Here is a 25346-nt window from a genome sequence, read left to right as displayed (position 1 = left end):
AATGACGCGTTTGTTCATGAAACTGCTTCACAGTGACACTCATGTAAACATGAACACAGTGAAGCTGGACACAAACAGCATGATGCTGTGGATCCTTTCAGGATTTCAGTGTTTCTACAAACACATCAGTCTAACTGAGAAACCACAAAGCTGCCATCCACACAGTCACAGTGCCCATCTGGACTCTGATCCAGAAAGCAGCGTCAGTGAAACTCCTGAGAGGAGGAACACTCCCAGTTGTTCATGAACAATTTTCATCCTTTAAAGAGTTTCAAAGATGAAAAAGTGTGAGGCTAAAGAGTTTTGTGCTCACATTACTCCTATTTTATGTTATTTTCATTGGCTCCCAATAGATTTTAGAATTTGTTTTAAAATTCTTGTTTTAACATACAGAGCACTAAATGGCCGGAGATTATTTATCCCAGCTGCTTACAAAACACACTGCTGCTCGTTGTATCCGCTCACAGACTCAGAGTTTGTTGGTTTTTCCCCAAACACGACTGAAGACGAAAGGGGACAGAGGCTTTCAGTCTGTGGCACCAAGGCTGTGGAACACTCTACCACCACAACAATCTTTGGTTGACTCTGTGGAATCCTTTAACAAGCAGTTAAAAACTTTTCTGTTTAAACAAGCCTTCTGATGATCAATGCCTTTTTTTTTTTTTTTTTTTTTACATTTTTATTAGCATTTAAGCTTTTGTATTGTTTATATTGTCTGTTTTGATACTTAACGTTCTGTTTATTTTAACCTTTGTGTACAGCACTTTGTGACTGCCTGTCTACGGAAAGTGCTTAATAAATAAACTTTACTTACTTACTCTGAGGGTCATTCTTTGTGTGAATCAGACCACTGATTCACGTCAAGCTCCAGAGCTGTAACTTGTAATTTCAACTGCGGAAGCAAATTAAATCTTTTAAAAGGTAGTCATTCTCCTGTACGTTCTAAAGAAAAGAAAATGAATGCACCAGTGCTTCAGGGCTCTATCTATTGGACTGATAGCAGAAGTAGAGCAGCTGATGGCAGCTTCCTCTGCCTCACACTGCTGTCTGGCTGCATTCAGCTGACACTGAGATGAAGCAGTAAAAAAGCAGCTGATATTTGGACAGCACAAATGATGAAAAGGAGGATTTCAGTTGATGTGCACATGAATGATTTATGTTTCCTCTGCAGGTGAAGGTAGAAAGTGTGTGTGAGGTGATGTGGATGTGAATTCAGCAGCATGGATAAGTGTGACGACAGAAAGGAGGGAGTCAGTCACTCTAAAACCACTCTGTGTGGGGAACATGAGAGCCAGAACAAAGCTCAGAGGTGAGATGACCATCTCTAATTGTCCATGACTCTTCTCCATGTCACAGCTCAGCACTCACATCATTGCTCCATCATTATTCAAAGGAACCAACCTGGACCTCCACCCAACTGCGTATCAACAGTTGTTAATAAATTTGAAGAAACACAGTTGTCTGAAAAAAAGTAAGTTAATTTCAGTATTACTGAAAGGAAATAATTAGTTTATTTGCAGTGAGGAATTTATTAAAGATTGTAGCTATTGTTGGGGGTGGAGGTGGGGGGGGGGGGGGGGGGGGGTGTCTACAGTAGTTGTTTGTCCTTAAAGGGTGATGGCACTAAAACTAATGGGGTCATCTTTTCATTTTTAAAGGCAACCAGGTGTCTTCTGCAGAGACCTGTTAGTAACAGGAACTCTTTTATGTCAGTTTTGGGTCTGGTTTAAAGACATAAAGACCTGGATGACCTCTAATTTTCTGCTTCTAAATTCAGATCAAACTGAGGTTATTGTACTCAGCCCAGAAAATCTTCGAAATATGTTATCTAACCAAATTCTTACTCTGGATGGCATTACCTTGGCCTCCAGTAACACTGTGAGGAACCTTGGAGTCATTTTTGACCAGGACATGTCCTTCAATGCACATATTAAACAAATATGTAGGACTGCTTTCTTCCATTTGTGCAACTTCTCTAAAATTAGAAATATCCTGTACTCAGAGTGACGCTGAAAAACTAGTTCATGCATTTATTACTTCTAGGCTGGACTACTGTGATTCATTATTATCAGGAAGTCCTAAAAACTCCCTGAAAAGCCTTCAGTTTATGCAAAATGCTGCAGCAAGAGTACTGACAGGGACTAGAAAGAGAGAGTAGATTTCTCCTATATTGGCTTCCCTTCATTGACTCCCTGTTAAATCCAGAATTTCATATCCTGCTCCTCACATAGAAAGTCTTAAATACGGAACAAGTCAGAGAGCAGTTTGAGCCTTCCAGCAATGTGGTGTTAGGCCAAGAGAAGTCCTTAGAGATGCTCCAAGAACCTGGTGCTGCTCACTTGTTCCATCGCTGCTCAAGCTTATTTGAATTTGAGTCTCTGGACAGTCTGAACTTAATACTTTCACATCCTCAGATGTGGACAATAATCAGTTGGATGTCTAAATAATTCATATAATTGTAATCACATATTAATCAGCAAGATCAGAAGATGCTAAATAATGCCTAAGAAACAGAAAAAAAAACTGCTTTGATAAACTTCATGATATAACACACTGACTCTGACCTGCTCTGTGCTTTAAAAATCATTCTCTTGTGTTCTTACAGAGTAAAGATGGAGGAATTTCCGCTGAAACAGCTTCTGAAAACACTGGGGGATTTGGGAGAGAAGGAACTGAAATATTTGAAGTGGTATCTACAAAAGCCTGGGTTTCTGGATGGTTTACCAGCCATCCCAAAGAGTGATCTTCAGAGAGCTGATAAACTGCAAACAGTGAATTTGATGATCAATAAATACAACACTGAAGATGCTTTGAGAGTCACACAGAAGATTTTAGACAAAGTCAAGACTCGAACAAGTCAGTCAGACAAAAAAATAAAAATAAAAACTTGGTGCAGCATGCACATAACATGACAAAGGAATTTCATAAAGCACATTCATAAACGCAAACTTTTTTAGTTAACCCTTTTAAACCTGACTTTTCTGTTTCAATATATCAAATATAATATTTTGAGGTTTACACACATGTCACGTGTAAATCATGAAAAATGAAAACATTTGCAAAGACCTGTTCATTATTTCAGATTTCCTCCAACAGGTAAATCTTTTGTCGAGAAACAAAAAGAAACTTTAGAGGGATTTTTATCAGAAGGTAAGAGTTCAACAGTCTGAGGAGTTGTTACAAATCTGGTATTTCCCTGGCTGCTATAGTTGTAGTGTAGGCAGTTACAGAGTCAACATAAAGATGCCTTCAAATTTAAATCCAGCTTGTAACAGAAGCAGCTGATGATTCACATGATGTGAACATGTTACACATGTATCAGCTTACAGAAAATCTTCTGAAGATTCAAACATGTCAGCGAGACATTTTCTGTTCATGGAGGACCAGAAGAGTCTCATACATCAAAATAAGCATTTTGTGCTTCAATAATGAATAGTGCAACAACATATGCATTAGTTAATTAATTTACTAATTCACTTTTAATTGTATTTATTTAAACATTAATGAAGTAATTCATTATTTGACCATTTAATTCAAATTTCCTACCCATTTCCAATCCTCCTCATTATCCAGTCTATTTAAGGCTTAAGTGTCTCTCGATTCCTTGTCTTATCATTGTCAACTCCTTGTGTGTGTTTCCAGTTCATTCAGTTATTCATGTTCAGTTCACTCAATTCTAATAAGAAATTCCAGTATATTCTAAACCAGCCTGTGAGTGCTGCATTTGGGTCCTCTCTTTCTATTCACCACACACAAATTGTGACACATATTATTATTAAATGATAAATGCACTCTTCTTACACAGTGCTTTTCTGTCCTTTCTGAGCACTCAATGCGCTTTTCACAACTTGCCTCATTCACTCATTTATAGACTCAAAAACAAACAAAATCAAAAATACTCACAAACATGAGTGTGCGATTGGAGAGGAGCCGTTCCCTGGCCCAGTCACAAACGACTCTCCTCTATGAATTGAAGATCCACAGTGTCGAGGCAGGATTTTGACTTAGAGGCATTTAGTCATAATCTCGCATATGGTAGCATCGCACCATTGGCTCCTCACCCAATAAGTGTTTGCCCCCTTCATGATATTCCTGGGGGCTTTTTTGTATGTTTGTCAGGCTTAAACATTTCAGATCATCAAACAAATATAAATATTAGACAAAGATAACATTCCTAAACTGAAAAAGCAGTTTCTAAATGAAGGTGTTTATTATTCAGGGAAAAAAAACAAATCCAAACCTACATGGCCCCCTTTCTCTGATAAACCTGCTATATAAGTGATGAGAGTGTTGTTCCGTTTGCCATTTTGTTTCTCCCTACTTGGTGTCTGACCTTGTTTACTATGCATCTTAGCAGTTTTGATGAAGGCCCAGTGGGGATAACCACATGTCTTGAGAGTTTTCTTTAAATGTGTGTGTTCCTTTTCTTTCCCTTGCGCTTTAGAGGGAACATTTTCTACTGGTGTAGCAGGTTCCTGATTACCCCAATTTTGCATTCCAGAGGGTGGTGGGAGTCAAAGAGTAGTTACTGGTCTGTTGTTGGGCTTCTACTAAACTTCACTGTTGAGGTTTTCATCCCCCTCAGTGTGCACAACACAGTCCAGTCACTTACCTTCCATGCTCCTTAGACTATATAGACTTAAAGATTCCACACTTCACATATACATTTTAGATTGTGTTCATCAAATTTAATAGACTTTATCCAAAAATTCCTCATTAATTCTCACCCAAAAATTAAGGAAAAAAGAAATTTTAGCGCAACAAAAAGAATTGATTTGAATGTGCCTTGTATTGGTACGTGATGGTCATAAAGGAATTTTAAAGGAGGAATCTGAAAGTAACACGGGTGATTGAAGCTGTTTTAAATATGCAAAAAGATAATTGGCCAGAAATTCAGAAAATAATTTTTAGATTTTCAGACTTTTAAAATCAAGCTTTGTAGTGTTTTGCTAAATGAGCAACAACTTTGGCATTAGTGTAGCAAGTTGTAGAACTAACTTTATCATATTGACTAGTTTTGTTTTTGTCCCCACCTCCCACCCTCTATGCCAATAAGAGTCTCTTCAACAATGTCAGTGTTGTCTCAAGTCTAACCTGAAGGAAAAGTTTCAAATTGGCTTTGAGAGAAGTGTCAGAGCGGAAATCCCAATCCAAGCCAGACTGAATCAGTTCTACACAGAGCTCTACATCACAGAGGGAGAGACTGCAGAGACCAATGTTGAACATGAGGTCAGACAAATTGAAAAAGCATCCAGGAAACCAGACAGACCAGAAACAACAATCAGACAAGAAGACATCTTTAAAGACTCACCTGGAAGAATTAAACAAATCAGAACAATGCTGACAATGGGAGTGGCTGGCATTGGGAAAACAGTCTTAACTCAGAAGTTCATTCTGGACTGGGCTGAAGACAAAGCCAACCAGGACATTAAGTTTATATTTCCATTCACTTTCAGAGAGCTGAATGTGATGAAAGAGGAAAAGTTCAGCTTGGTGGAACTTGTTCATCACTTCTTTACTGAAACCAAAGAAGCAGGAATCTGTAGCTTTGAAGGCTTCCAGGTTGTGTTCATCTTTGATGGTCTGGATGAGTGTCAACTTTCTCTGGACTTCAATAACACTGATACCCTGACTGATGTTACTGAATCCATCTCAATGGATAAGCTACTAACAAACCTAATCAGAGGGAACCTTCTTCCCTCTGCTCGCCTCTGGATAACCACACGACCTGCAGCAGCCAATCAGATCCCTCCTGAATGTGTTGACATGGTGACAGAGGTCAGAGGGTTCACTGACCCACAGAAGGAGGAGTACTTCAGGAAGAGATTCAGAGATGAGGAGCAGGTCAGCAGGATCATCCCCTACATCAAGACATCACGAAGCCTCCACATCATGTGCCACATCCCAGTCTTCTGCTGGATCACTGCTACAGTTCTGGAGGATGTGCTGAAAACCAGAGAGGGAGGACAGCTGCCCAAGACCCTGACTGAGATGTACGTCCACTTTCTGGTGGTTCAGGCCAAAGTGAAGAAGGTCAAGTATGATGGAGGAGCTGAGACAGATCCACACTGGAGTCCAGAGAGCAAGAAGATGATTGAGTCTCTGGGAGAACTGGCTTTTGATCAGCTGCAGAAAGGAAACCTGATCTTCTATGAGTCAGACCTGAAAAAGTGTGGCATCAATATCAGAGCAGCCTCAGTGTATTCAGGAGTGTTCACACAGATCTTCAAAAAGGAGAGTGGACTGTACCAGGACAAGGTGTTCTGCTTCATCCATCTGAGTATTCAGGATTTTCTGGCTGCTCTTCATGTCCATCTGACCTTCATCAACTCTGGAGTCAATCTGCTGGAAGAACAACAAACAACCTCCCAGAAGTTTTACACAAGAGAATCTGCAGAGAAACACTTCTACCAGAGTGCTGTGAACAAGGCCTTACAGAGTACAAATGGACACCTGGACTTGTTCCTCCGCTTCCTCCTGGGTCTTTCACTGGAGACCAATCAGACTCTCTTAATAGGTCTGCTGCCACAGACAGGAAGTAGCTCACAGACCAATCAGGAAACAGTCCAGTACATAAAGGAAAAGATCAATGAGAATCTGTCTACAGAGAAAAGCATCAATCTGCTCCACTGTCTGAATGAACTGAATGATCATTCTCTAGTGGAGGAAATCCAACAGTCCCTGAGATCAGGAAGTCTCTCCACAGATAAACTGTCTCCTGCTCAGTGGTCAGCTCTGGCCTTCATCTTACTGTCATCAGAAAAAGATCTGGATGTATTTGACCTGAAGAAATACTCTGCTTCAGAGGAGGCTCTTCTGAGGTTGCTACCAGTGGTCAAAGCCTCCAACACAGCTCTGTAAGTACAGTGATAGCTGGGGGCTCATACGTTGTTCGAATTATTGCTAGATTTTTAAAAATGTATTATTTTCTCCTCAGACTGAGTGACTGCAACCTCTCAGCGAGAAGCTGTGAAGCCCTGTCCTCAGTTCTCAGCTGCCACTCCTGTAGTTTGCGAGAGTTGGACCTGAGAAACAATGACCTGCAGGACTCAGGAATGAATAATCTAACTGTTGGACTGGAGAGTCCACATTGCAAACTGGAAACTCTCAGGTATGGGTAATATATATATATATATATATATATATATATATATATATATATACATACATACATATATATACATATATATATATACATACATATATATATATATACATACACATATATATATATATATAAAAAACACCCATCTCGCCCCTACGGGCGGTTTATCCTTCAAGCTCGGGTCCTCTACCAGAGGCCTGGGAGCTTGAGGGTCCTGCGCAGTATCTTAGCTGTTCCCAGGACTGCGCTCTTCTGGACAGAGATCTCCGATGTTGTTCCCGGGATCTGCTGGAGCCACTCGCCTAGCTTGGGAGTCACCGCACCTAGTGCTCCGATTACCACGGGGACCACCGTTACCTTCACCCTCCACATCCTCTCGAGCTCTTCTCTGAGCCCTTGGTATTTCTCCAGCTTCTCGTGTTCCTTCTTCCTGATATTGCTGTCATTCGGAACCGCTACATCGATCACTACAGCCGTCTTCTTCTGTTTGTCTACCACCACTATGTCCGGTTGGTCAGCCACCACCATTTTGTCCGTCTGCATCTGGAAGTCCCACAGGATCTTAGCTCGGTCATTCTCCATCACCCTTGGGGGCGTCTCCCATTTTGACCTCAGGACTTCCAGGTTATACTCGGCACAGATGTTCCTGTGCACTATGCCGGCCACTTGGTTATGGCGTTCCATGTATGCCTTGCCTGCTAGCATCTTGCACCCTGCTGTTATGTGCTGGATTGTCTCTGGGGCATCTTTACACAGCCTGCACCTGGGGTCTTGCCTGGTGTGATAGACCCCAGCCTCTATGGATCTTGTGCTCAGAGCTTGTTCTTGTGCTGCCATGATTAGTGCCTCTGTGCTGTCTTTCAGTCCAGCTTTGTCCAGCCACTGGTAGGATTTCTGGATATCAGCCACCTCCTCTATCTGCCGGTGGTACATACCGTGCAGGGCCCTGTCCTTCCATGATGGTTCCTCGCCTTCCTCCTCTTTCTTGGGTTTCTGCTGCCTGAGGTATTCACTGAGCACGCTGTCAGTTGGGGCCATCTTCGTGATGTATTCGTGGATGTTTCTTGTCTCATCCTGGACTGTGGTGCTGACACTCACCAGTCCCCGGCCTCCTTCCTTCCGCTTAGCGTACAGCCTCAGGGTGCTGGACTTGGGGTGAAACCCTCCATGCATGGTCAGGAGCTTTCTTGTCTTTATGTCAGTGGCTTCTATCTCCTCCTTTGGCCAACTTATTATCCCAGCTGGGTAACTGATCACGGGCAGGGCGTAGGTGTTGATGGCCCGGATCTTGTTCTTACCATTCAGCTGACTCCTCAGGACTTGCCTGACCCTCTGCAGGTACTTGGTGGTTGCAGCTTTCCTAGCGGCCTCTTCATGGTTCCCATTCGCTTGCGGGATTCCCAGGTACTTGTAACTGTCCTCTATGTCTGCAATGTTGCCTTCTGGTAGTTCAATCCCCTCAGTTCTGACTACCTTCCCTCTCTTTGTTATCATCCGACTACACTTCTCCAGTCCGAATGACATTCCAATGTCATTGCTGTATAGTCTGGTAGTGTGGAAAAGTGAATCGATGTCTCGTTCACTCTTGGCATACAGCTTGATGTCATGCATGTACAGGAGGTGGCTGACAACCGCTCCGTTCCGTAGTCGGTATCCGTAGCCAGTCTTGTTAATGATCTCACTGAGGGGGTTCAGGCCTATGCAGAACAGCAGTGGGGACAGAGCATCTCCTTGGTAGATCCCGCACTTGATGGTGACTTGTGCTATGGGCTTGGAGTTGGCCTCTAGTGTTGTACGCCACATCCCCATTGAGTTCCTGTTGATCTTGTACAATTCTAGGCATTCCAGTATCCAGCTGTGGGGCATTGAGTCATAGGCCTTCTTGTAAACAATCCAGGCTGTGCACAGGTTGGTCAGACTGTGCACAGTCAGCCGAGACTGCAAGACCAGTCTGGTCTACCAGTAGCTGGTGTTTTGCGCCTCTGGTATTCTTGCCAATCCCTTTCTGTGCCCTGCTCATGTATTGACCCATGTGCCTGTTTATCTTAGCCGATATGATGCCTGACAGGAGCTTCCATGTAGTACTGAGGCAGGTTATTGGTCGGTAGTTGGATGGGACCGATCCCTTCTTGGGTCCTTGGGGATCAGGAACGTCCGACCTTCGGTTAGCCATTCCGGGTGTCTCTCGTTAACTAGCAGCTGGTTCATTTGTGCTGCCAGACGCTCGTGGAGTGCAGTCAGCTTCTTCAGCCAGTAGGCGTGAACCATGTCGGGCCCTGGTACTGTCCAACTCTTCATACTGGAGACCCTTTCCTGGATGTCTGCCACTGTGATGGTTACTGGACCCTGTTCAGGGAGGTCGCTATGGTCTGCCCTCCACTAGCCACTGTTATGGGTTGCGTCCTTCTCCCATATGCTCTTCCAGTAATTCTGTTATTGTTCCCTTGCCACTGAGAGTACACCTTTGCTGGTTCTGTGGAGAACAGCTGGTTTATTCTCCTGCTTGTCTTTGCTGGGCAGTTTCCAAGGCCTCAGGTATGGACAGCTTGCTGTATTTCTTATGCACCTTCTTTGTCGCGCCTTTCTGCAACTCCGTTAGTTGGCTAACCTCCCTCCGTGCTACTTTGATCTTGCTCTCTAGCCTCCTTCTCCATGGAGGGTACTGCCCCTTGTGGCTGTTCAACTTGTAGCCAAGCATCTCACTGATCACTGCTGCCGTAGTGTAGATCAGCTTGTTAGTGTCGGTAATCGTGGTTGTAGTGGTAGTTGTAGTTGTAGTGGTGCATTAACATCATCGAGCAGACCTTCTGAGGGTACTTCACGTAATCTTGATAACCGGGTGGGGGTGATGATATCCTCCTTGCCGTAGCATTTATGTTGTAACTCGTCAATCTCTAGCTGTGAGAGCAGTCCCTTCTTTGTTGGAACACTGAGCTACTAGTTGTTTCGCTGTCATCGTGGATGTTGGGTATCGAAGAATCCATAGGTCCCTCATCCTATTCATGTAACCCCTTCCGCCAGGGTTACTTGCGTAGTAGCATTCCAACAAAGCCTGTTTTCGTCTCTTGCCCACCGATGCCTTCTTGTTCCAGTAGCCCACTTGTCGTCAGGGTGCCCTGGTTCCTCAACACCTGACGCGGACCTTGTTGATCCGGGCGACGTCCGAGCCGGCATGCCTTCATATTTATCTGTCTCGCTCATGTCTGCGGTAGGCTCACATAGCATAGGGGGTCTAGCCTTAGGACCCTTACTGGATATAGACGCCCCAGGCAGAAATCGAACTTGCGATCTTCTGCTCCAAAGGCGTGTAGTTTAACCACTACGCTATCCAGCTGCTATATATATAGCAGCTGCTATATATATAGCAGCTGGATATATCATCATATATATATATATATATATATATATATATATATATATATTACATTAAAGTTGAGTAACATTTCTGATTAAAGAAGAAAATATCAAACATAGTTTAATGCTTCACTAAATTTTAGTGTGTTAAGACAGAGTTATGGAAATATGACAGCATTTTAGCTAATCTAACACTGTTGTACTATAAAGGTTATATTTTGTTTGTATGGTAACTATTTGAATTTAATTCGATTTAAAAGGTAAGTCCATGTTCCTTGATTTAGATCTGTGTTCCTTGTGTGTATCTTTATTGTGGATGTTTAACTCTGACATTTATTTCTCTTGTTCAATAATTTTACTAAGGCTGAATGGCTGTAACCTCTCGGAAGGAAGTTGTGATGCTCTGTCAAGAGTTATTCAATCCTCTAATCTCAGGGAGCTGGATGTGGGTAACAACAACCTGCAGGATTCAGGAGCAAAACTACTCTCAGCCGGATGGGAGAGTCCACAATGTAAACTGGAGTTTCTTAGGTCTGTGAAGGCTCTCAGTCATCAAAGTCATCGTTGTCTAACCAGGTTGGAAAGAAAAGCGAAAAGTCCAGAGGCTTTTCTTTCCAAGCTCCTTAGTCTGGCCTCTCTTAAGTTAAGATTTGTCAGATTACATCAAATTAACATGTTTATTTTAAACAGGGAGAAAAATCAAAGCTGTTTCTGTGTTTATACTTCACCAACAATTTGTTGGGCAGACATCTCTTGCATTTTTGCCTCAGTACACTAACACAGTTGATTTTGAATCAAACATCAAACATGCTTGAAGTGTCAAGGTTCAAGAGTTAAAAAAAATTATAGCATTAATATTTGAGAATGAGAATATAAAAAAACACAATTTTGAGGCTCTGAACATGGAGAGCTTTGAGTAAATCATCATTGGACTGAAAACAATTAGAGGTAACTTTGGTAACTAAGTACTTGTTGCAGAATGATGGAAGGAATAAAGTATACAGGTCCTTCTCAAAAAATTAGCATATTGTGATAAAGTTCAGTATTTTCTGCAATGTACTGATAAACATTAGACTTTCATATATTTTAGATTCATTACACACAACCGAAGTAGTTCAAGCCTTTCATTGTTTTAATATTGATGATTTTGGCATACAGCTCATGAAAACCCAAAATTCCTATCTCAAAAAAATTAGCATATTACATCCGACCAATGAAAGAAAAGTGTTTTGAATACAACAAAAGTCAACCTTCAAATAATTATGTTCAATTATGCACTCAATACTTGGTCTGGAATCCTTTTTGCAGAAATGACTGCTTCAATGCGGTGTGGCATGGAGGCAATCAGCCTGTGGCACTGCTGAGGTGTTATGGAGGCCAAGGATGCTTCGATAGTGGCCTTAAGCTCATCCAGAGTGTTGGGTCTTGCGTCTCTCAACTTTCTCTTCACAATATCCCACAGATTCTCTATGGGGTTCAGGTCAGGAGAGTTGGCAGGCCAATTGAGCACAGTAATACCATGGTCAGTAAACCATTTACCAGTGGTTTTGGCACTGTGAGCAGGTGCCAGGTCGTGCTGAAAAATGAAATCTTCATCTCCATAAAGCTTTTCAGCAGATGGAAGCATGAAGTGTTCCAAAATCTCCTGATAGCTAGCTGCATTGACCCTGCCCTTGATAAAACACAGCGGACCAACACCAGCAGCTGACATGGCACCCCAGACCATCACTGACTGTGGGTACTTGACACTGGACTTCAGGCATTTTATCATTTCCCTCTCCCCAGTCTTCCTCCAGACTCTGGCACCTTGATTTCCGAATGACATGCAAAAGTTGCTTTCATCCGAAAAAAGTACTTTGGACCACTGTGCAACAGTCCAGTGCTGCTTCTCTGTAGCCCAGGTCAGGCGCTTTTGCTGCTGTTTCTGGTTCAAAAGTGGCTTGACCTAGGGAATGCGGCACCTGTAGCCCATTTCCTGCACACGCCTGTACACGGTGGCTCTGGATGTTTCTACTCCAGACTCAGTCCACTGCTTCCGCAGGTCCCCCAAGATCTGGAATCGGTCCTTCTCCACAATCTTCCTCAGGGTCCGGTCACCTCTTCTTGTTGTGCAGCGTTTTCTGCCACACTTTTTCCTTCCCACAGACTCCCCACTGAGATGCCTTGATACAGCACTCTGGGAACAGCCTATCCGTTCAGAAATTTCTTTCTGTGTCTTACCCTCTTGCTTGAGGGTGTCAATGATGGCCTTCTGGACAGCAGTCTTACCCATGATTGCGGTTTTGAGTAATGAACCAGGATGGGAGTTTTTAAAAGCCTCAGGAATTTTTTGCAGGTGTTTAGAGTTACTTCATTGATTCAGATGATTAGGTTAATAGCTCGTTTAGTGAACCTTTTCATGATATGCTAATTTTTTGAGATAGGAATTTTGGGTTTTCATGACCTGTATGCCAAAATCATCAATATTGAAACAATGAAAGGCTTGAACTACTTCAGTTGTGTGTCATGGATCTAAAATATATGAAAGTCTAATGTTTATCAGTACATTGCAGAAAATAATGAACTTTATCACAATATGCTCATTTTTCGAGAAGGACCTGTACAGAGCAAAAAATATCATAGACCGTCAAACTTGGAGGTAATATAATGCCATGGACATGTATGGCTGCTGGTGGAACCACTTGAGCAGCTGAAAAGCAGGAAACCATTTTACACACTGTATAAAAGTGTGTCTAATTTCTAACCAGAAATGCAAAACTTTTGTAAAACCCCTTAAATTAAAATTCTGTACTTCGGTCACAAATCTACCACAATCTATAAAAGATAGTGACATTAGACAGAACTGTGCAGTTTAGGGTCTTAACAATAACAATACTGTATCTTTTCTGAACTTACAAAATTCAAAATTGTGGGATCAATTACCTGAAGAATATGTATAACAATCCATGGCAATTTCATCTCAATCAAGTCATCTGGCTGAGTCTATGTGCTGTAAGTAGTATAAGTTGGACTTTTGACTCATTAGACTTCATGTCATTGACATCTTATTACCTTCCAAACAGGTCAATGGGCTTTACAAACAGAAGACTTAAAAAAAATAGATATATATATATTATTTATACATTATTTTTTTGCCCTTTTCAAAGAAATGTCATAGTGCCTAACCATTTTGACACAGGTGGAGCTTTTGAATTGTTTAAGGCTCTGGCCTATTAATCTAACAATAGGGTTAGGGTTGTTTTCAATGGGTTTGCTACCTATTGTTGTGGGAAATAGACCCATGTAGGATCATTTCTGTTAGAGTAGTGAAAACATTTGCACTTTCACACAAATTTCACAGCTAAGTGATAAAATACAAAAAACAGAAGACTGCTAAATAAATAAAAGAATGTGGCATTAAAAGGGAGGTGGAGCAGCAGGTCACCAACATTTTGAATAGATGCTTTATCAAAGTCTACTAGTAACGGCTTACTTTACAATGATAAATGAACATTGCCTTGAGTCAAGTTCAGGAGTGGAAACACCCACTGAGCACTTAAATTGCAAAATTAATGCTAATCACAAGCATCCATGCATAAAAAGTTTAATATTAAAATGTATTACACTTATATAATGACTCAACACTCTTTGCCTGATTTTCATTTCCTTTTTATGCTCACATCCTTCCCCTCAATTCCTTTTAGATTTGATCCTGGTGGAGTCCGATGGCTGAGGCAAGGTCTGAAAAATTGTAAGTATGTTTAAATAAAGAGGGTAGCTATAACTGTCACTCTCAGCTAACTACTCAAACCATATGTAAAACAGAAACTCCATTTATTCAAAAGATCTTTTATAGTTGGCAGAATAGCTCAGATATCCTAGTCTAAGGAGCTTGGAAAGAAAAGCGTCTGGACTTCTTAAAGTTGCTTGAAGACGTTTCACCTCTCATCCGAGAAGCTTCTTCAGTTCTAAGGTCAAATGGCCGAGAGTCCCAGATTTAAACCCAGTGGGAGTATCCCCCCAAAGAGGGACAAAGGACCCCCTGGTGATCCTCTAATCACATGAGCCAAGGTGTGAAAGCGGGTGTGGGACCTAATCAGCCAGGGTTTCGGGTGAGCTCATTGTTAAACCTGGCCCCACCCTATCATGTGAATTCCTGAGGTCAGATGGCCCAGAATGTGAGTGGGCGTTAAGGCGTCTGGGAAGGGATCTCAAAACTGGATTATAGATGAGTAGATAGATGATAGTTGAGATCCCTTCCCAGACGCCTTAACGCCCACTCACATTCTGGGCCATCTGACCTCAGGAATTCACATGATAGGGTGGGGCCAGGTTTAACAATGAGCTCACCCGAAACCCTGGCTGATTAGGTCCCACACCCGCTTTCACACCTTGGCTCATGTGATTAGAGGATCACCAGGGGGTCCTTTGTCCCTCTTTGGGGGGATACTCCCACTGGGTTTAAATCTGGGACTCTCGGCCATTTGACCTTAGAACTGAAGAAGCTTCTCGGATGAGAGGTGAAACGTCTTCAAGCAACTTTAAGAAGTCCAGACGCTTTTCTTTCCAAGCTCCTTAGACTACGATGACCTGGATGACTGAGAACCTTCACAGACTCAGATATCCTACGTCTTTCTCCAGTTATAAACCTCCAAATACTCAGGAGGCATTCCTACTGGATACCTGAACCCCCTCATCTTTCGCACCTCAACAAATCTATGTGACTGATTCCAGCTATTGTTCAACAAAGCCTAATTTGGTTATCTGTAATCTCATTTTTTTTAAGTCACTACTAAAATTGATCTTTAACATAGACAGCTTATTTCAGTGCCATGTCAAACCCTTGACATTTGATTATCTTATGACTAGTAGTCAGAATGTAAAAGCTTCAAGGTTAATTAGTGGAAATGAATGGTCCTCTCATGAAGGATACATTTGAATGACTAAATTATTAATTTCCTATTCATGAAATTCATTTTATGAATAACACAACCACAGACCCACACAGCTGGGGGTTTTTTCAGCGGGCTCCATACTGCACTCTTCCAAAATGGCCCCAAACCCTCTGTTCAAGGTGTCTATCTGCAGGATGAAAGGGAGGGAAAAGTTAGGTGTGTGGAGTAATGGCTCCCCACAGAGAGCTTTTTTCACCCTCACAAATGCGGCCTGGCACCGCTTCGTTCACTTGACAAGATCTGGGGCACACTTTCGGGTGAGAACAGTCAAGGGGTTGGTCAGATCTGTGAACCCCAGCAACGAACTGGCGATACTACCAAGCAAGCCTCAGGGAACCGTCTCACCTCCTTTTTGGTCTTGGGGCATGGGTAGGATACAATGGTGGCTGGCTTCTCTGCCTGTGGACGCACCTGCCCCCCCCCCCCCCCCCTCAAGTGGTACCCCAGATACTGTACCTCCCTCCCTCCAACTGCACATATCTTTGCTTTGGCCGTGAGCCTCCCTGCGTCAGCGACTCCAGGACCGCGGCCAACCATGGAGAAGGCTGTCTTTTCCCTGGACTCCACACACAAAGAAGTCTGCCAGCAGCCCTTGGTTAAATTCAGTGTTGTGAAAAATTTAGCTCATTGACCCTGGGCATGGGATAGGCATCAAACCGTGACATTTTGTTCACCTTGCAGTAGTTGACAACCAGAGCTATGTGGCTACACCAAGTGCAGTGTGACTCTTCTATCACTCCCATTTTCAGCATTTCAGCCAGTTCCTTCTGAACAATTTGTCGCTTATGTTCAGGCAACCTGTAGGACCATGAATGGACTGTCACGCTGGACTGCGTTTCAAAATGGTGCTCTATGAGAGTCTGTCTGTGAAGGTTCTCAGTCATCCAGGTCATCGTAGTCAAAGGAGTTTGCAAAGAAAAGCGTCTGGACTTCTTTAAGTTGCTTGAAGACGTTTCACCTCTCATCCAAGAAGCTTCTTCAGTTCTAAGGTCAAATGGCCGAGAGTCCCAGATTTAAACCCAGTGGGAGTATCCCTCCAAAGAGGGACAAAGGACCCCCTGGTGATCCTCTAATCACATGAGCCAAGGTGTGAGAGCGGGTGTGGGACCTAATCAGCCAGTGTTTCGGGTGAGCTCATTGTGAAACCTGGCCCCACCTTGTCATGTGAATTCCTGAGGTCAGATGGCCCAGGATGTGAGTGGGCATTAAGGCATCTGGGGAGGGAACTCAAAACTGGATTATAGATGGCAGACAGTTGGCTGATTAGGTCCCACACCCGCTTTCACACCTTGGCTCATGTGATTAGAGGATCACCAGGGGGTCCTTTGTCCCTCTTTGGGGCTTTTCTTTGCAAACTCCTTTGGCCTCTATGAGAGTCGTACAGCCAGGCGGGGGGAGAACACCAACTTGGCACCGAACTAATTTTTCTCCTTCGCCAGGCTCACCAGAGAAGCAGTGTCAGCCTTTGTCCATGCTTTAAGGAGGTTGAATTGACATATCTGTGTGGCTTCTCCCCTGTCTGACCATACCACCTCACAGTCAACATGGCCCACTCGCCTTGTGAACACAGAGCTGGAAGTAGGGAGTAATACAAGCACGTTGTCTCTCAGTGAAAATGGCCTTGTCTAGCCGCCCTGTAGTACAGGCACTGTTGATGTTCCTGGGCCTGGAGCAAATTCTCTCATGATAACCTACCTGTTATGGCTACCGTCGTGGGCTGGGGTTCTGAAATGCCGAAATGCCTGATTTTGGGCGCCCATTCAAACTGGAAGTGGACACCAGCGTGTCTGGTGCAGGGGCTGTCTTGATGCAGGAAAACAAGCAGGGGATCGACCATCCTGTCTGCTACCTCTCTAAGAAGTTTCATAGACATCAGAGTCATTACAGCACCATCAAGAAAGAGGCTCTTGCCCTGTTACTGGCTCTAAAACACTTTTAGGTGTATGTTGATTGACCGTGCTACCAGTACAGGTATTCACTGATCACAATCCACTGGTGTTTCTGTCTCAGATGCGTAATTCCAACCAGCGACTGATGTGTTGGTCGCTGCTGCTGCAAGATTTTAACTTGCAGCTCCACTACAAGAAAGGTTAAGATAATGTACTAGCTGATGCCTTGTCTAGAGCCCTGGAGTTTTCTCCTTGAATTAAAGATATGGTGAAATGTTAATTTTTGGGGTATGGGGGTGTTACGGCTGCCGTCGTTGGCAGTCGTTGAAATGTAAATGTGAGTGTGCAGGTGTGCCTCCAGGAGTGGTGGATCACGAAGATGGTGTGCCCGGATTGGATGACGATCTGGAGGTGGAGTATCCTCGGTTTTACCCCAACCGGCTGGGGCTGCGACATGCACTGTGTTGTTTTGTGAATCCAGGAGGAAGTAGGGGTGGATTGCCTTCTCAGTTGGGCACAGTTTTCTCATGTTTTGTTAGTCAGCGATGTAAGTGATTGTTGTTTGGTTATGTTTCTTTGAGGCTAGGCAAGCAGTCGCTTATCTGAGTTTCCTTTTTTGTTTGTTATTTTGGCGTGGGTCCACCCCAAAGCCTGAGTGTCTCGTGTGAATCCCATTTTTGTTTCATTCTTTTAAATAAACCACTTCTTATTTTAATTCATGGTGTGATGTGCTGCTTGGGTTCTAACAGGGGGTGGATCATCCCTCTTATTGCATTCGGAGTCACCCCTAGACCAGCCGTAACACTACCCAGGGTGTGCTGGGACCTTTCTCGCAGTTTTTCTTAATTAGGTTCAACACTCCCCACGACTTCCTGCTGAACAGGAGATCAAAGGGAGAAAATCCCGTCGAGGCCTGGGGCACCTCCCACACTGCAAACAACAGAGGGTCTAACCAGCCATACCAGTTGTGTTTAACCTCATGAATGAACTTACGAATCATGGCCTTTAGTGTCTTATTCAGCCACTCCACAAGCCTGTCAGTCCGAGGGTGGTAGATGCTGGTCCAAATAGATTTAATGCCCAATAGTTCATATAGTTCCTTTAGTGTGCGAAACATGAATGATGTGCCTTGGTCAGTCGGTCAGGGGGTGACAACGCAGCGGCCCCAACAAGCCGATCAGCTTGGTCCTGCAGCCTGTCTAGCCATTCTTTGTCCACTGCAGCCTGCTCATGGTGCATGGCCACCATCCCACCAGCATTTCATTTGTCGACTGTTCATTCATTTTTATTTACAGGTGTTGGTGCACACACATACTTTGTCCTTGGCACCTCTCAGATTCCCTTTAGACAGCTTGTCAGCTGGCTCTGCATTCCACTTTCCTACTGCTGGTCCCAGGTATAACTAAAAAAGGAGTTAATCAGGGTTCTTACCTCCACCTGAACCTCAGGATCCCTGACGCTGCCTCTCGAGCCCGCTGCACAACCCCTCTTTTGCAGCCAAAGCCCCCACCCCCACACAGAAAAAATTCAATAAAGACATACTGAGGTTCAGTTTGAGAGCAACATTTGGTTCTTTATCAAACAGCACTTTGGACTGAAGGGATTAAAACTGTTTTCAACCTTGGGGTTGGTAGATATCCCTGAGACTGAAAACACTATTTTATTACGTTATGTAATTTTGGTTTACTGACTCTTATATTCATTTTTGTTCATATATATTAAGTATCAGAAAGAACGATGTGATTTCAAAAGGCTGTACTTTTTATTTATTTATTTTTTGACGTAATAGACATAGAAACATGCAGTCAATTTTAAAATACCTACATGTAAAATAGTTTGGGTCAAGTTTGACTATCCTAGGGACATGTGGTGTGCATCGAGAGGGGGACACTTTGAGCACCTGCGAACATTTTGTATATAACATTTTATGTTCAGTCGTGTATTTTCTTATAGGTCCCCACAGATCTGTAGTTTTTATCCAACCCTAGAAGCTTAGCTGAGTTAGGCAGGTCTTCTCCATCCTCTGGGTTGGAGCCTGGAGCCTCTCATCTCCCCAGCCAAATTGTCATCAGTTTGTGACCATTTCAAAATTTAGTGCAGCCATTTGAGGCCATTATTCTAGGAAAATAGCCTTTTGAAAATGGATGATTCTTTTTGATATACCGTGTATTAGGACACCATTTTCTAATTTAACTTTATTTTATTATTTCTGCAAGAATTGTTTGTTCATATAAACTAACATATTTATGCTTTAATTTTGTGGTTGTTCTCTCCATCAGATTCCTGTGAACTCACAATTGACTCAAACTCAGTACATAGTAGGCTCAAGCTGTCTGACAACAACAGGGAGGCAACGTATGTAATGGAGGTTCAATCATATCCTAATCATCCGGACAGATTTGACCGTTATCCTCAGCTCCTCTGTAGAAATGGTCTGACTGGTCGCTGTTACTGGGAGGTCGAGTGGAGAGGAAGGGTTCATATATCAGTGAATTACAGAGGAATGAGCAGGAAAGGGCTCAGTGCTGACTGTGTGTTTGGAGGGAATGAACAATCTTGGAGTCTTTTCTATTATGATGGTGGTTATTCTGTCTGTCACAGAAACAAAGAAATATCCATCACCACCATCTCCTCCTCCTCTGTCGCTAACAGAGTAGCAGTGTATGTGGACTGTCCTGCTGGCATTCTGTCCTTCAACCAAGTCTCCTCTGACACTCTGTTCCACCTCCACACCTTCAACACCACATTCACTGAACCTCTTTACGCTGGATTTGGACTTTGGTCTCCTGGTTCCTCAGTGTGTCTGTGTTCTCTATAGGAGGAATGAGATCTCCTCTGGTCGGAGAAACTTCCTCAGCCTTGACCAGGTACTTCAGTCTTCACAGGATCACAAACATTTGTTCTCTGATTGGCCAGGAAACAACTGAGTCCATACCCCATAGAGGTTTCTAATGACTAACAAATTTGAATCAAGTGATTTCATTCGCTCCTGCCTCCAAGACATGTTTGGAACAGATACTGTCCTTTCATAGTGGTTAGAGAGCCCGTTCTCACTACCGAGGCATAATATGCCGACCATTTGTCACGTCCCGTGGCGTTCCTGAAGAACGCAAAAGGTGACCTTCCGTGTTCTTATGCTACACGCCAGGTTATGGATGAAATCCAGTAGAATGATGGTCCCACAGTAATATACATTCCAGCCATGTATCCCAGCCGTAACTCTAACACTAGACACATAGTTCTAAAACCAGTGGATAAGGGATCAGCAGTCGTAATTTTGAGTCGGGAACAATATATTTTTCAAGTACAACGACAATTACAAGATGCCACATATTACAGGAAATTTGACAAACCATTGTAATTGGAGACAATCCCACTTGTTAGAGAGATACTTAATTCATTAAAAGACAAAAAATTCATTAAATCTAAACAGTACAAATACTTATTAGGCAGTTCCCAACCGAGAGAGAGGCGTTTTTATATATTGCCAAAGATACACAAAGACCAGGACAAATGGACCATCCCGTATGAGGTCCCCCCAGGGAGGCCCATTGCATCCCACATGAAGGACACATCATTTCATTAATATTGTTAAAAATTTACGAATTAAGGAGGACTTTTACAAAGAACATGATTCTCACAGTGCTCCCAGCAGTCTCCAGATGAGAGAGTGAACGATGTAGGAGGTGAATGATGGCATCATCCGCTCCAATGCCAGGCTGGTAGGCAAACTGAAGTGGGTCCAATGATGAGCTCACCAGGTGCCGAAGCTTAGTCAGGACCAGCCGCTCCAGGGTCTTCATCAGGTGGGATGTCAGAGCCACCGGCCTGTAGCTGTTGAGGTCCTTGGGGCGTGAAGTCTTTGCCACTGGTACGACACAGGAGGTTTTCCAGGGCTGTGGGACTCTCCCCAGCCTCAGGCTCAGGTTCAAGAGGTGCTCCATCACCCCACACAGTTGGTCTGCGCAGGACCTGACGACCCTCGAGCTGATGCCATCTGGGTCCGCTGCCTTCTTGGCTTTAATCCTCCTCAGTTCCCTCCTAACCTGGGTGGTTGAGAGAGACAGGCTGGAGCCTTGTGTTGAGTGTGTATTGGATGCTGTTGTTGGGGGTGGGGAGGAGTGAGCAGGGTGAATAGACCTATCCCTTATGTATTTGTTACCATTTAGATTAAGCCATTTAACACTCACTACATGGTTTACTTCATCATTTCCAAAGAAGGCCCTAATTTTTTCTTTTAATTACGACATGTTGCTTACTTTTGGTTGGTCCTAATGTGCATTCATTGGAAAAAATGGGGTGATCAAAACTATCCACATTCTGACCACATTCATACATTTGATTATGCTTTATTAAAGATCTGCAAACATTTTTAAAATTTATTTTTGACGCCCATTGTTTGAAAAAGCAATGTTTCGATTCAAATCTCATGCATGACGGACCATTGGTCCCAAATAATTTAATTTGGCTTGGTGTATGATTCAAATATTGTTGTTTTGGTGTGATGTTGTTATCTGGGAAAAGGGTTTTCATGTGCTTCAAGTGCTGTTCAATGAGGATTTTCAACATGTTAATTGTCTGCAGACTGATCACAGGAGCAAGTAAAATCGGAACTATCTCTATGAGTTCAAGAATGAATGCGTAGTGTTCAGTACCTTTGGCTGCATCAATCAGAAATAGAAAAATTTTCAGAAGAACAATCATTTGTCCCGAGGACTGCTTCAACTTATTGTCACTGGAAGCTAATGTACTGTAGGTAATAACACTTGGTTTATCTCTAATATCAACTGGAGAATATGGGAAACCAGTCATTGCAGCATTGAAGAGATCTAAGTCTAGCTCTCCCATAAGAACTAAGTGTTTCAACACACACTTTATTTCTAATGGAGCAATCCCTTCAAAAATTACATGCATCATGTCTTGGGGTGTTTGTTGGATCAAGGTGAATGCTGGGAAATTAATAAGTTTGCTTCTTCTGTTTATTCCATATGTTGTTTTTAAGCTGCTTCTTAGATACTCTGTGTTGGCCTTCTCAATTTCGCTACATTGCCGGACATGTCGTTCAAATGTCCGTTCCTCAAAATTATCCTCATCAAAATAAATTTGCATGTCCTCAAATGAACATTCACACTGCCTGCATTTACTATGAGCAAACCCAACACTCTCTTTAAACCCGCAAAGCTCATGTTGCGCCAAAGTGTCTCCACATAATGAAACTAATGCTCCAAATATTTCACGTTCACCATTTTCAGTTTGAATTTTAACTCCATTATATAGATTTACTAAGTCCTCATGCAGCCATTGCAAGATTCCATCTACACCACATTCAGAAAGCGCACTCTTTTTTGCAATGGCAAGTAGACGAATGGCAGCTAGTTTTGATCGATATTTAGGATTGATGTTTCCCAAAGTATAATCGAACATTACCAACTTATTTTTGGAGGCATGAGACCCAAGTGGGTTAGAAATTTCAATTTTATCTGATGAAATTGAAATTTTCAATTTCATTTTCATCAGATGAAATAAACGGTGAGACTTCATGAGTTCTCCATCTATGATATTATATAAATACTCATTTCTGTAATTTTTCTGCTCATCTATCAATGCCAAAATTCTTGGATGGGACAATAACTGTTCCAAACTTCTGACAAGCGGAACATAATGAAAACATCTGGGCACAGTAGTGAGGAATCTTTTTTCCCTTTTTTTACCATGACAGCAGTATACCCAACACAACCCTCCTCAGACTCCACAAAATTGAAATTTCTTTTTATCACATTATCCTACCTGTATGTTGTTGAAACAGAGGCAAATGGATCCTCAATCTGGTCGAACACTGCCAAAAAATCTTTTTCAAGTCCACTTCCATGATGCTGCTGGAAAACCTTTTGTACCTGACTTCTCAGATTATTGACCAACGATGCCTGATACTGTTTTAATGCTGCAATGAATTCATTCACACCACTCTGAAAAACAGACAGAAAGAACAAACGACATCTCAGGTGTTTGCAATTAAAAGAGATTTATTTTTAGCGAATAGACAACTTATAATGTAAGGACAAATAACGTACGTAGCTCTGCAACCAAAAAACTGCATAGAATTATTTGACTGTTTCTTATAGATTTTTTTCTCAGTGAAACTGAAAAAAAAAAAAAACATTTGTAAAATTCCATCTCGGATTTCTTGCAAAACCCAAATTTTTAATTTAATTAAGATTACAATTTTTCTTTTTTAAGCAACCCTGAAAAGGATAGGCGGAGGCGAATGGATTAATGGCTGGAGACTATGACTGCCTTAGGTAAACTGGAAAGTTGGAGGCACATACAGGTGATACTCAGTTTTCTATAGTTACTATTAGGATAATCAGAATTAATTAAAGGCTGTTACAGTTTAGGGAAAATTGTTAATAATAAATGATGAAAAAAAACATAAATAGAGCCACACGTTAAAATAATCATTCTAATTTTGTATGATCACAAACCTGTGAAAGACGATGTTTCTCTCTTGCAGTCAATACAAGAGCTGTTGCTTTTCTAGTAAGAACATCGAGGCAGGAGTCATCCTTCAGAAAAGAGAAATAAATATAGGAGTGTAATAAACTGGTAAAATGTTTTATCAAAAGAAATTGTTATTGTTCAGTAGTGATAGACTCACCAAAGATTGGGATGATGCTACTCCATCTGCGAACCTGCTTGGACAAACTGCTTAAATGTTTGGAGTCGAGGTATCATTGTTGGTCTGGGATGGAACAATGGGCCTTTGCGAGATATGGGCGCCATCATTGAAGCCAGAGTACAATGTCATATTACTGTCAAAAGTACCAACATGTTTCGGGCACAAACTGTCTGGATCATGCTGTATTGTGTTTTGCTCAATCACTGCATCTTCTCCTGAGTTCAATCTCGTGTCTACAGCCGCATCCATTGTTGGCTTGCTTGTTGGCTGGTTTTCGACCACTGGATCAGTCCTGTAGGCCCACATGTTACTCAGACTTCTGTTCACCGCTGATGAGGGTTCCCTCCTAGAACTGCAATTGAGATTAATTGATTAATTGACTTGTTAAAGACATTAATTACAAGCTACACTGATAATTTCTAAATAATTCCATTCTGCATTTGATAATTTACTCTAAAATATGTATGTTTTCAGACTGAGTTTAATAAATTGTTACTAATTTAATGCTGATTGATATTTGGCAGCTTAACTGTAGTTTAAAAGCTTTAAAAATCCTCAAAAACCTAAACCTGGAAAGCTAAACTAAATAAAACAGGAAACATGGAAAATGTTGCAAAAACTTTACAAGCTGGAGCAAGGAGCATGACACATGAAAACCTGAGGGAGGGAACACAGATGAGACAGAGAAGAAAATGCAGACGATCCGACAAAGAACAGAGGAAAGCAAACACTAAATATATACACACACAGGGAAAGAAGAAGGGGGTTAGGGGAAGACAAAGTGGGAGTCCGGTCCCCGGAGGGGGCCGGGCTCCAATGCACGGTCCGTACCTGCTCCCATCCCGGGTGGTCAGGTCCCCCATAGCACGCCCCGAAGGGGTATGATGTTAAGACAAGGGGGTCCCAGGCAGTTGCTGCTGGGCCCCCTGGCGCACTCTCATCGAGTGGGGTGGGCACTGATGCCCCCAAGTCAAAAAATTGCCCATCATTGGGTAGTAGCGGCCATTCAATGTTCCTACTGAGCCCGTCGCGACGTTTCGGCGGTAATTCGCCTTCTTCAGGCAGGGCTCAATGGTTTCTGGACTTGATTGTCCTCAATTTATACTATTTTGTACTTAGTCTCATCTCAACCCTGATTGGGGAGGAATACTGTCCATCTCAACCCTAATTGGGGAGGCATCTCAACCCTATCTGGGGAGGGGTTAGGGTTAGGGGGTTAGGGGAAATCAAGTTGGGAGTCCGGTCCCCGAAGGGGGCCGTGCTCCAATGCACTGTCCTGCCTGTTCCCATCCCGCGCGTCCAGAACCCCCACAGTACGCCCCACAGGGGCACAATCGTCCAAGGGGCTCCTTTCCTTTGGTTTTTACGTGACTTTGTTCCTATCCCTC

At 42.8% G+C, this 25346-nt stretch overlaps 1 protein-coding gene across 1 annotated transcript; it reads left to right on the top strand.

Moving 5' to 3' along the window:
- Positions 1-1220: 1220 nt before the first annotated feature.
- Positions 1221-20100, top strand: LOC134625676 (protein NLRC3-like). The gene is made up of 8 exons (XM_065470640.1): positions 1221-1309; positions 2606-2856; positions 5057-6857; positions 6938-7111; positions 10823-10990; positions 14143-14177; positions 17644-17769; positions 19562-20100. Exons 1-8 carry the CDS (start codon positions 1221-1223, stop codon positions 20098-20100), a joined length of 3183 nt encoding a protein of 1060 aa, XP_065326712.1.
- Positions 20101-25346: the final 5246 nt, after the last annotated feature.

This window comes from Pelmatolapia mariae, linkage group LG4, assembly GCF_036321145.2.
Source record: "Pelmatolapia mariae isolate MD_Pm_ZW linkage group LG4, Pm_UMD_F_2, whole genome shotgun sequence".
Lineage (NCBI taxonomy): Eukaryota > Metazoa > Chordata > Actinopteri > Cichliformes > Cichlidae > Pelmatolapia > Pelmatolapia mariae.
Note: the sequence above shows the minus strand (reverse complement) of the source record. Positions and strands in the feature narration are given on the sequence as shown.

Excerpts from the sequence above, each read along its gene's own strand:
- LOC134625676 (XM_065470640.1), top strand. The coding sequence starts at position 1,221 with ATGGATAAGTGTGACGACAGAAAGGAGGGAGTCAGTCACTCTAAAACC. Across the intron at positions 7,112-10,822 it reads TGCAAACTGGAAACTCTCAG|GCTGAATGGCTGTAACCTCT; the intron begins GTATGGGTAATA and ends AATTTTACTAAG. Across the intron at positions 10,991-14,142 it reads TGTAAACTGGAGTTTCTTAG|ATTTGATCCTGGTGGAGTCC; the intron begins GTCTGTGAAGGC and ends AATTCCTTTTAG.